Raw genomic sequence first — 12774 nt, 5'->3', positions numbered from 1 at the left:
GACTTTACCGAAAAAACCAAAGAGTATGAATCCTTGCAGTCACGAAATTTTCAAGTCTAGAATTAGTAAGGGAGTTGTCACGTAAACAGAACGTGCCAATTCGTTGCGAGGACAGCACTAACCGGTTGTGTGTTTGAGAGTAAAACCCACAACAATTAGGAACCGAGAAAAAAAATTACCCCTCTTGTGTCGACAAGTTATTATCCTCCCGTGCAAAGCGCGTGCGCGTGTGAGCGGTGGCGCAGCGGTTAGCGCTACGCTGCGCTACGAACACGACGAGCCGAGTTCGATTCCCGCTCACGGCCAACACCAACAGTGACGATTGTCTGAACCGGGCATGGCCTCCCCTAGGTCGACTCAGTCTCAAATGAGTACCTGGTGCGGTGTGTAGTAAACATCGCCACTAGGGAAACAAAGGCGGCCGGGCGTGGTGTTGGCCACCCACCCCCCTCGTGCGCCGTGCCGGCCTTCATAGGTGCTACGCTAACGGCACTTGCCCCTACAGTCTGTTCAGGCTATACGGGGGGAGGGGGGGTCTTTGTCTTTTTTGTGTGTAACGCTCAACTTGCTCAATCCACTGCTGGATGAGTGCCCCCCCCCCACACCGTGCGGGTCGCGGTGGGGGCTGGGGTGGGGTGGGGGGGTTGTTGGGACCATACTTCACCACGCTCGCTCAGTGCGGTGAGGCGCACAGATCGTGGTGCATTCAGGGGCCGTCCATAAATGACGTCACGCGATATTGGACGATTTTTTGACCCCCCCCCCTCGTCACGCGGCGTCACAAAAAGTCAGACCCCCCCCCCCCTCAAATATGACGTCACAAAGCTCTTCCCCTCCCCCCCCAAAACCATATTTCCATTTTGAAAATAAAACATGCTTCAAATCGCTTTAAACTATTGTCATTGTAGTGCGTATTTAATGTGCCGCTGCACTCCAATGTTGTAGGCGAAAACTTTATTAAAAGTATACTTAATTAAGTAGAACGTGTTGTCTATATTTATTTAAAGTTGCGCATTTTGATGTGACGTCACATTTCCCCCCCCCCCCCGTCACACATCGTCACAAATGTCTGACCTCCCCCTAGGTGCGTGACGTCATTTATGGACGGCCCCTTACGCACCCGTGCTTAATTTGTGTTTTCGATTATTTACTTTCTAAACTAAATCTGGCAATACATCTCGCACCCCCAGAACGGCATCTCGTACCCCCAGCGTGCACCCCAGGTGAAGAGCCACTGATCCTCTCTCAATGACGCAATGAAAATGAAGTCAGTGCCAGCTTGTGTCATCCCCTCCTACCCCCTCGCCACGTGCTCAACTCACAAACTCCAGCACCCTGGGATCATCACGGTTGGGCGACGCACGGTTGCGAAATAAGTCCAATATACGCACGTGCCCATTAACGGTGCCAATCAGGTGATCGCTGGGATAGCAATCATGCATCTCATATAACTGGTGCGGTGTGTAAACATCGCCACGAGGGAGACAAAGGCGGTCGCGCGTGGTGCTGACCGGCCTTCAAATGAGCTCGCCAACAGCACTTGTCCCAACAGTCCGTGACAGGCTATCCGGGGGATCTTTGTCTTTGTCAAAGGAGCTCGCCAACAGCACTTGCCCCAACAGTCCGTGACAGGCTATCCGGGGGATCTTTGTCTTTGTCAAAGGAGCTCGCCAACAGCACTTGCCCCAACAGTCCGTGACAGGCTATCCGGGGGATCTTTGTCTTTGTCAAAGGAGCTCGCCAACAGCACTTGCCCCAACAGTCCGTGACAGGCTATCCGGGGGATCTTTGTCTTTGTCAAAGGAGCTCGCCAACAGCACTTGCCCCAACAGTCCGTGACAGGCTATCCGAGGGATCTTTGTCTTTGTCAAAGGAGCTCGCCAACAGCACTTGTCCCAACAGTCCGTGACAGGCTATCCGGGGGATCTTTGTCTTTGTCAAAGGAGCTCGCCAACAGCACTTGTCCCAACAGTCCGTGACAGGCTATCCGGGGGATCTTTGTCTTTGTCAAAGGAGCTCGCCAACAGCACTTGCCCCAACAGTCCGTGACAGGCTATCCGGGGGATCTTTGTCTTTGTCAAAGGAGCTCGCCAACAGCACTTGCCCCAACAGTCCGTGACAGGCTATCCGGGGGATCTTTGTCTTTGTCAAAGGAGCTCGCCAACAGCACTTGCCCCAACAGTCCGTGACAGGCTATCCGGGGGATCTTTGTCTTTGTCAAAGGAGCTCGCCAACAGCACTTGTCCCAACAGTCCGTTACAGGCTATCCGGGGGATCTTTGTCTTTGTCAAAGGAGCTCGCCAACAGCACTTGCCCCAACAGTCCGTTACAGGCTATCCGGGGGATCTTTGTCTTTGTGAGTGTTGGCGATGATAGCGTGTTGGCGAAGCGGCAATGCCTTTGTCTTTGCGTGCAGCGTTTCTCTCGATCATCCCAATTAGTTCGTAATCACCTCCCCCCCATCCACCACCGTCCTCCCCCCTCTCTCCACGTGGCCACCACTTATCAATCGATATCGCCACTCAAACCGGTCGCCCTGCACGCAACTGCAATCGTGAACAATGAGTTTCGTGTGCGTTCATTGCGCGCGCGTTGTGGGTCTATATAGTGACGGCGTTTGAGAGTCTGCACGACGCTGCGTCATCACTGCTTCTGCCTCGCTCCATCAGCTCCCCCGGTGAGTGGCACGCTCTCTCGCCACGCTCGCCTCCGGGGTTCTCCAACGACGACCCACAACCACCACAGGGTGGATAAATTTGCCTGCACGGGGTTACTGGTTCGGTAGAGGCCATCGCTGCGGGGGTGAGCGTGGTTACAGCGCTACACGCGTGTGATGGGTTTGTGCCCACTGCGCTTGCTACCAACACAGGCAAGCTGGGTTGCCTTCCCTGCCACGGGGTAACGTTGGTGGCGGGTGTTTGTTGTAGCTAATGGCTCTTTCGACTTTGTCCTTTTTTCTTATGCGTAGGATGCTTTAACGCCGCATCCTAGGGAAGGGAGACAAAGGCAGCCGGGCGTGGTGCTGACCACATCGCGGTGGCGTTTAATGTGCTCGCTAACAGCCCTTGTCCCGCAAGGCTGTGTACGCTACACGGGGGTTCTTTGTCTCTCCTCTCCATGCTGCTTGCGACGTCGCCTGTGTTTATCCATTATCGTGATGGCTGGTGCTCGCTAGGAGAGACAAAGGCGGCCGAGGCGTGGTGCCAGCCACACACACCGCCGGCCTTAATAGGTGCTCTCTAAAACAGCGCTCGCTCCCAGCACGGGCGTGGGTCGGCTCCACTTCGCGAGTCGCGCATCTTGAGCGATGTGCGTGGGTGGGGGGAGCTCTTTGGTGTCCGCGTGCACGACCCCGACACGGATCTGTGGCGTAGTGGTTCGCACGTACCAACCTGGTAACCACGCTTTCAATTCCCGACCTCCACTCTTCAGCCATCGGGTGGCGACTGTTTAGTAGACCCCCCCCCCCCCCCCCCGCCTAAGATCGGCTCTGCCTCTTGATAAATCTGTGCTGGGGGGAAGGAAGACAAAGACGGCCGGGCATCGGTTGTGCCGCCACAAGCAGCACTTGTGCTGGGCTTTAATAGGTGCTCGCTAACAGCAACATTCCCCCAAAGCCTCTACAGACGGCCTGCGTGGCGCTCGTGTTTGCCATGCAGTACACACAATCCAGGCCATTGGATTTGTGCCCATGTTTATCTGGAAAGTGGGGGTGAGTTTGAGCCTCGTCCACACGGGATCTGGAGGGGTGACTGCATACACTGTCACACCGAGTAATACCAGGGGCATCGGTCTGTGAGGTGGGGGAGCATAGAAGTGCGGTACAGCATTGTTTTTTGGCACGTCACCAGGACCTTTTATGGGAACACATTTTTAAATGTGATTCGTGCGTGGTAGGCACATCTAGTAATTGGCTCGTGTAATAATCATCCCATGACGTTCGCTGCTACTAAAAAGGGAAGTAGTCGTCTAAACCCGAGGCTTGCTGCGCTTTGCCCCATGGGGGAGCCGGCTGCAGCGTGCGTCGACGTTTTCAAAACGCTTCGAACCCAAGATGACACCCACATCCACCACCCTGAATAGAACCACTTGATGTGTGGCTCTCCCCCAGGAGGGCTATTGACACGAGGTTCTGTTTTTAATTGCCGTGCCAAATTGTGACTTTACAATGCCCATTACAATCCAGCTCTGCAGGTATGTGGGACGCGTGGACTGGTAGGCGATGCTGCTGTCGGATGCACGTGTGGAAATGTGTAACATCGTTTGGCCAAATGCTCTTTCGAAGCACTTCCAACAGCGGCATCCCTGCAAGGCTGCGGGTTTGCCAAACTTTGGTCGAGTGCCACTAGTTTTGCGTGTAAGCCCCCTTACCAGCTGTATGCAGAGCTCCTGTGCTGAGACGAGTGGCTGTTTTGGTTTATTTGCGGCATTGAAATAGTCGATAGAGTTAATTGTTTCAAATGGACTACTGTGACTGTTGCATTGGCACGGTAAACAAATGGCTAGTATTGCCGTTCTTGTGGCGAGTGGCTGTTGCAGGTGAAGTGGTTTTTAGATGCTGGATTCCAGCCAGACCAATTTCGCGGTTTTAATTTGGGCTCAATTTTTTTAGTCGCTTTGTCCATCTGTGGGCTTGGTAAACGTATGACGTGCATCCTGATTAACGCAATCTGTCCTTGTTGCTGCCGTTTCTAATCTCTGCTTTCTCCTCTGCCCCTCCAAGGTCTGCAACTGCTTTGAGGATTCACAATGGCCGAATACGTTGAACAACAGTGCGAGGTTTGTCCACTCTGGTGTGTGTGGTCTTCGGCTGAGTACCCTATAGCTCCAACTTGGCTCTAATTCGTACAGGTCCCTCCCAAAATACATGGTCCGCCAAAATAACTAATTGCGCTTTTTTTTTTTAAAGCCAGGTCTAACATGGGCAGCTCCTGGATAGGTGGGAAGGGGGGGGGGGTCGCCATTGCCTATGCTCCCCACGGCTTGCTAGAACTCTGTTCAGTAATGTTTCCTGGTGGTGAGGGGGGGGGAGTCTGTTCCCCCACTTTGCACACTCATGGTTGATCCAGACGTACAATTGTCCTGAGCTATTGGGCTTATACTGGTAGGAACGAAGTGAACCAGCCTACAATAGGTTAGTCCGTCCGTCCGATTACATGTAGCAACATCGCCCCCTACTGCAAACACTTGGCATGACCCTACAAAAACCTTTAGACTCGGTGAGGCTTTCCTGGCTAAACAAGTGTAATAATACATTATGTTTATTCTTTGGTTATTCGTTCCTACCAGCCTACCCCGCAGGGTCCTGTTTTTGGAATTGCGTTCGGGCTGGGGTTTGCGTGGGCCCCCCACATGCGGCAACTCTAATCGATTGCTATGCACTTACATTGTGCCTGGCCGTAAAACTCTGTCCTCCGACTCTTGCAGTACGTGGGACTTGACGTGGCTTCATCCAGCCCCTGTTCCAAACTGGAAGAATCTTGTGCTCACTGGTGCTAGTGTGGAAAATAGGCACAACGATAATGATGGTGGCGGTGGTTGCTGGCTCCAGTGGCATTTGGTGGTGGGGGATGTTGATGACCACCTATCCACAGGCTTCCGTGGAGGTGCCGCAGAGCCATGCGGTGAACCCACACATCACCGCCACGGAGGAAGGTGTGGTGGCGCGTCTGCACCGCGTGCCGCTGGTTGCTTCTCTGCTGGACCGGGTGGGGGGCACCTACGGCACTGTGCGTGCCCGGGGCGGTGTCGTGGGTGCTGCGTGCAAGGTCGCCGAGACTGGCCTATCTGTCGCCACCACCGTGGCCTCTACCACCGCCTGGCCTGTGGCCTGGGCCCTGAAGCCGCAACGTGAGTAGCTGTGGGGTTGGCTCGATGTAGTGCAGTGGAGATCTCGAAAATCGTGTTCTGTGAGCCAGATATGGAATGCTGAAAGTGATCCACTCAACCTACGTGTAGATGGTGGGTGTGGGGTTTGCCAATTTTTGGTCAGTCTTGCACTGGCATTACGGTACAAATGCAATCGATTTTTAAGGCCGTGCTGTGTCATGGCACTTGACCGCTGTCTTCAAACCACTATGGCCTATCTGACCTCGTGCCCATATGTATCTGGGGGGTGCTGATCGGTCCAGTCTCTTGATCCAGTGCCCAAATGCAGCTGGCATGAGGTGCACTTGCCATGTCCCTCTCTGGTGGGTTGGTTTGTCAGTTTGTAGTAAACGCCTTGACCTGGCTCCTCCCCAAGGTTGCTCTGCCAGTCTCCTGTCGTATACAATTTTTCTGTCATGGGAAATGATGCTGAAGAGTTTCTAATTGCCATGAATTTTGCTAAGCACTTTGCCTCCACCACGTGGCAACATGCTGTGAAATGTTATTACACGCAAGAGGGTGCTTGTAAAAATGTTAACACTTTGAGACTATTCTTTTTAATGGAAAGAATGGGCAAAACTTGCATAACAAAAGTAACTTGCAGTAAGAGTCCACTTGCCATCGTTGTCAAGCGCCTAGACTCTTCTCCAGAGCCTGGAGGACACATTCTCTCGTGGTATTGCAAATTCTCTGAACTTTTTTGAAGCGCACTAATAATTTTCACGAGGCTTGCTGCTGACATTCGGCCGACGATAAATCGGCCAAGTGATGCTTTGGCCCAACAATCTTGTGCGGTTAAAGGCTCCATGCAAACGTCACAAAGGTGTACATCGAGACTTTTTTAGGACAAAATAATTGCTTGATGGGCTTGACTGAAAGATGTGGGTGTGAGATGTGACGTTGTAATGTGGTGGGTGTGGACCCCCAGTGGTGGTGGCCAGCCGTCTGGCGGTGAGAGGCGTGGACTTCCTGGAGACAAAGCTGTCGCTGCTGCACCCCTCGGACCACGAGGTTGGTCTCCATGGAAATGTAGACGGAGGCTTTTTTTTCTTTGGCAGTTGTAATACAGGCCACAATGTGACATCTCTGCACCCCACATCGCGAGGCTTGTCACGTGTGCTTAATGTAAACTTTTTTGTTTTGCTTGTTGGAACACTTTATTAAAGTTACACACTTATGACCCCATGATAAACATTATTTTTGGGATCGAATGATTGAGTCTAAGTTTATTTTGTACTATCTACCACAACATGGGCCTTGTATACAATGCTTGCATTTCGAGCCGTTGCTGCAACTCAAACCAATATTTTAAATGGCATTTCTAATCATCAAGTCGGCCTAACATTTTATACCATCTTGCAGAATATAATAATGGGTTATTCTGCACAACTGTTACCTTCGATTTAAAGCTTTCATGACTGCAGGGATTCATCTTCTTGGTTCTTTCGGTAAAGTCACGTAGAAGGGAAGTAATAAAATAATAAAATAATTATTTATTATTTTATTACTTCCCTTCTACGTGACTTTACCGAAAGAACCAAGAAGATGTTACCTTTTACAAGGGGTTGTGTTTGCATCAACCACAAGACCTGTGGTCAAAATGCAAAAAAACAGCTCTCTGATAATGTATACTTTGTCCTTAACTGGTTGGTCCACACCCAAGACAGATTTTTTTTTTTTTTAGAGCCCAGTCTATGGTGTTTGGCCAGATGACACAAAGGTGCACAATTCGGACAACGCACCATCGGAGTATTGAACTCTGTAAGCATTTGCATCAGACCTCCATCTTGCGGAACTCTGCTGTAATTTGTGCACAGGTGGAAAGCGGCGAGATCCCAGCTGCCTCCTCCGCCCTGGGCAGCGTGGCTGGCGCCGTTGCCAGCGTGCTCTCCGGCGCCGTGAGCGCCTCACGCTCCCTGCTGGGCCAGCTGGGGCCCAGGCTGCTGTCGGGTGTGGACTGCGTGCTGTGCCGCACTGAGGAATACGTCGGCTGCTACCTGAAGGGCCAAGGCCACGATGGTGAGGCCTGCAACTCCCTAGGGTAGCCACCTGTGGCTGATTTGCTGTACATCGATGCTGGTTAAACCATTGCTGCGTCCACACACCCCTGTTGGGTTTTAAGTGAATGTAACGTTAAATACATGGGTTTGAAACATTTGCAACTACAAGTTTAAGCACTGGCACTATTTTTCACCTGAAATGTGGCCAGCTCTCTCACCCAGTGTTAAGAACCACCTGTAGTAATTAGTTTTTAAATGAAACGTCAATTGCATCATGTCCGTACAGTCTAATGTAGAACCCGATTTTATGCCACACTAGCTGTACTATACCGGCTTTGCCGCGGACTTGGATTCACCATGCCTGGCTGCCTTTGCATCCCCATTGGCGATGTTCACGCACAACACACCAGTTACTTGTTTGTGTCGACCTAGGAGGCCCAGGACCAGTTGACGTGAGCAGGAATCTAACTCTGTTCGCAGCGTGCTAACCACTACACTGCGTTATGCTTCCACTTGACAGCACGACTCATTTGCCGTACAAAAAATATGCGTTGAGCTCTCCGCCCCCAAAAAAGCAGACTTGTGTTGTACATAATGCACAAATTATGAAAATCTGGAAAGTATCCACATGGCACATTTCAAGTTTGTATGTTGGGAAGTACGCTACACATTTTGAACGGACACACAATCACAACTTTGCCTTTCATATTTTATGGCAAGTGAGGCCCATCTGGAAAGACTAAGTGGTGCTCAAATGACACCAACGAATTGATTCCATGGCAGGTTCTGATTTTATAATGGATGCTGGGTGGCTCTGGTTTATGATGAAAAGGCCGCATGCAGAGTTGCCAAGCACCGATTCTTGTTTCAAACAGTCTTCAAGGTCTCATGGAAATTCATGGCTATTGCCAAATAGCTGTACAAAAACCTTCACGTGGGGGGGTCGTGATTTTGGCAGTCCTGAGTTGCACAGTGTCCCTCCCTGTTTACATGGCCAGTCTCTGCAATGGCAATCTCCAGGTGCAACACTGCTGGCTGTACCAGGTGACTACGTGACCCTGTCACACCTATGGGTGTGGGTTCCCTTGCGCACAGCGACAACCACCGTGTACATTTTTGTGACTTCCCCCCCCCCCCTCCCTCCACCTTCCAGGTGGAATGGCTCCTGAGGCAGAAGCAGTCTACCACGGGAAGGATTCCCACCCCGTGGTGCGTGTGGCGTTGCTGGCCGGCCGTGTGACGCGAGGCCTCTACGACCTGTGTGCGCGCAGAGCCAGCGCCATGCACCACTCCTGCGTGGGCTTCGTAGCAGCAGGAGCCCAGCGACGCTAATGTACGTATAGCCTCCTGCTGGAACACATCACACACCCCCCCCCCCCCCCCCCTGCCATCGGTGCTGTTTGTAGCACGTTTCTCACGTGGTGGAAATGCCGATTTGGTTGTGGTGAAGATGAAGGCCTCATGCCAACATCTCAAGTTCACTTTTTTCTTACCCACAGTTAATATTTTCTCAACGCTTGACCACTTTAACAATGCTCTTTTTGGCCACTTTTAGTATGGCTCTGCCCTTGTTAATTGTGCAGCCAATTTTTAAGTCTCGTCTACACCCCCCTCGCCCCTCCCCCAGTCTCAGAAGTGCACCATCAAAATCCCATTGCTGCTCTCCAAGGCGCTGATGCCCGTGGGCTGGCTGGCGCGCCGCTCCCTCGCCGTGGCCAAGTCTATGTGCACAGCCGTGGTGAACCGTGCGTACGACCACGCCATCAACAACTCGTCGCTTAACTGGGTGGTAGGTCCCTTCTACCACGGCCACGTGTTCGGCTTCCCTGGGGAGCTCGCCGATGACCTGTAACGACTGACAACGTCATCCGATTTCCCCCCCCCTCCCCAATCCATGCAACGTGTTCTATTATAATCCCATGAGCATCTCCAGATGCACCCATCCTTAATGCAGAATAATCTGCTAGTCTTTGTATTTATTGGCTACTTGAATGCCCTCCCCAGGCACATTTCACTACGGCTATAAATTCCAGCCCAAGACTGGAGTGGATTAATCGCTGCCTTGTCAAGTTTATCCTTCTAGCTTGCTGATGCCACCAAGGCAACTGGATACTTAACGTTATTACATGCTTTGACGTTGGAGCTTGGTGTGCACGTGTTTTTATGGTGTTCCACATCTCCTGAAGTGTCGTGCTAAGGGACTGTAAGCCAGCCAGGGTTGTAGTGATGTTCAAATTACTAATTTTGCAAGCAAATGCTAAATAACTGGCCAGCTTAAAATTTTGAAGCGGTTGGCATTGGTTTCCCAAACATGCATCATGGTGACACACTTGGCGTTTACAGAACCATGCCGAGTCATTTGCCAGGTTTGTCTGAAGCTTCCTTGGCAAAAACAGATCTTGTGACACTCGGCTGACATGGAGCGGGGGGGGGGGAGATCTGGATTGTCTGCAGTCGAGTTTACAGTGCTGGGTGTGTTAATGGACACCAGCTTTTTGACGTTGGTTTTGCCTTTAACTTTATAGAAAATATCAGGGTCCTGTTTAGATTTGAGAAAATGGTGCTGTTGGTGGCTATGTCTGGCATGCGGCGTTTGTTCCCCTGTGTAACATAAATAAACCGAATTTCTGCTGCACATCCTTGCACTCGTGTGGTGATTCCCGCTTAATTGCGTGCTATGCAACTTGACAGTCGCGTGCATTGTCCATTAAAGCCTCCAAGACCTTGTGGCCTGACCCAGTGACGTGCTCAAGGGTTGAGGCTGCTGCTGTACACGTGGCTTTGCACATGGGACTGCCACTGCTTGAACCTGGGGTTAAAGCTAGGCAGCCACCCGTGGTTAAGTCTCCCAAGTGACATTTGGCCTCTGCCCACTTGCCCATGACTTCATCTCGCCTCCTTTTTGGTGGGGCAATTTGGCAATTCTCCAGTTCTGCTTGGGCTGTCATGGCCCTGGAGTCTCCACAGTGGAGGGTTTGGAAGTTCTGCACCAGCTTTAATGGTAGACGATTAACAACGAAAGGGTGTCTTGCCTGGCTATCTCTTAGGCATGTTTAACCCTAGGGCAGGGGTCGGCAACCAAAATAACAAGAGCCATTTCTTTCCAATTCGGTACAAAATTCAGTATTTCAAGAGCCGCAATGCATCCGAGTACATACGTACTCATCGTCAAGGAGCAGCCCGTAAAGAGCCGCATGCGGCTCCGGAGCCGTAGGTTGCCGACCCCTGCCCTAGGGGGTTGCACTGCTCCAAATGGATAATACCTAGCTCGGCTTGCGACGCCATCGAGCATAATGGAAAAACTCGCAGCACCTTGTGTCCCCTGACGACATTGCCAATGCACCTCCATTTTTGGCCTGGGGGTTCCACCAATTCTCCAATTTCATGGTGGTTGTGTTTCTTTGTGAGCTCTTGTTCCACCTGGTTAAATCCCTCCCTGAGCGCTGTCGTAACACTCACCCTGTCACTTTCCATTTCCTGCCCCCCCCCCCCTTAATTTCAAATATTCTAACGGGTGAAGGGCTCTTGATAAAACCCGGCTGGGCTTCCTGCGATGCCATCCAATTTTCTCCTGCACTTAAATGCCAGCTGTATTGTTTCCCACTGCACTCTTCAATAATCCCTTCACGAATGAGACCCGTGGGTGTGGAGCTGATTTTCCTGGGAGGGGGGGGGGGAATAGTGCTTTGTGCTATAACACTGATCCTGCTAAAATCCTAATGACTTTCATTACCCCTGATGCTGTCAATTTATTTTTGAATGCTGCATATATCCAGTGCTTAAGAGGAACTTCAGTGCTGCCTTAAGAGATTACCCACATCTTGGTCAGGAGGTGGATTTGGTGTACAGGGAAGGGGGGGTATTGCATCCTAACATGTTTGTTTCTGCACGCAAAGGGCTACATTAACCCCTAGGGCCATGTTCAATGTGGTTGGGGGTGGGGGTTTGAACGCATGCTCCCTAACCCGTCTGTAAATGCACTACCTGTCCCCCCAACCGTACAGACGCTGCTATTCGTGGTTACATGTTGACTCGTATCTACTGGTAACAACCTAGCAGCTGTAAAGGAGTCTTGCATTAACTACATGGGCAATTCAATACTTAAATTCCCTGCTGGATGAAGCCCTCGACTGGGTTTTTGACCATCGTGTTGGTTATGGGAGGTGGAGCTAGAATTTGGAGCAGTTGCTAATGACGGTAACTGCCCAGGAGTGGAACTCATTGCAAGGTTCGTTGTGCAGAACAGTCCCACACAGCAGCAGCTGCGTGAAAATGGAAAATTTTGAGTTGTGAACATGAGAATGGATTGCTATTACACCTATCGGCTTCATATGGCTGATGTAGACGGACCAACTCCTTTTGCATAGTTGGTGAATGAGATTGCGTCAGGAGTAGCCAGAGTAGTGAGTCATCGCTGCTGTGACGATAGCCAGCCCTGCTCCGTGTTTGAGTCGTTACGGAGTCCACGTGACGCGGCTATGTGGTCACCACCCTAGCGCAGAACCAGTCTCAGCCCACCGCCAGGAGAGGTTGTCATCTCCCGTTGTGCATCTTCACCACTACTGAGTATCTGCATCTGCCATGGTTGATGTGCAGTGGACGATGCTGTTGGGGGGGGGGGGGGGTTATTGGTCCATAGGCTTTCAAAGCCCAGGGGGTGTTCTGCATCGTATCGTCTCTCGCGAGGAGTTTGACATCGAACTTTACTGCTTTCCAAGCATCGCCATTGCTGTCAGCAGAGTTGAAGTGTCCATTGTGTCACCGTGAGTCGGTCTCCAGTCTCCTGCAGATGCGCACGCTTGGACTCTGCAAGGCTTCCCCTTGTCGCCTGGGGGCCCGTGAGGATGGAGGAGACGTTGCCGAGGCCCCACGGTTGGCCAGCGATGATGGGGGAGCGGCCCAGGGA

At 51.6% G+C, this 12774-nt stretch overlaps 1 protein-coding gene across 2 annotated transcripts; it reads left to right on the top strand.

The window, feature by feature from the left end:
* Positions 1-2513: 2513 nt before the first annotated feature.
* On the top strand, positions 2514-12774 carry LOC133355901 (perilipin-2-like). Of its 2 annotated transcripts, XR_009756806.1 has the most exons (8): positions 2514-2677; positions 4724-4779; positions 5595-5850; positions 6797-6879; positions 7686-7887; positions 9022-9201; positions 9496-9657; positions 12658-12774. XR_009756806.1 is itself a non-coding variant. In XM_061573358.1 (7 exons), the coding sequence occupies exons 2-6, from the start codon at positions 4750-4752 to the stop codon at positions 9198-9200; spliced, it is 750 nt and encodes a 249-aa protein (XP_061429342.1). In that variant the 5' UTR covers positions 2514-2677; positions 4724-4749; the 3' UTR covers position 9201; positions 9496-10460. The 2 variants fall into 2 exon arrangements, 1 of the variants encoding a protein (XP_061429342.1); XM_061573358.1 differs by lacking the exon at positions 12658-12774 and having other exon boundaries at positions 9496-10460.

The sequence above is a fragment of the Lethenteron reissneri genome, chromosome 1 (assembly GCF_015708825.2).
Source record: "Lethenteron reissneri isolate LAM-NWPU_2019-01 chromosome 1, ASM1570882v1, whole genome shotgun sequence".
NCBI classification, from domain to species: Eukaryota; Metazoa; Chordata; class Hyperoartia; order Petromyzontiformes; family Petromyzontidae; genus Lethenteron; species Lethenteron reissneri.
This window is presented reverse-complemented; position numbering and strand designations above follow the sequence as displayed.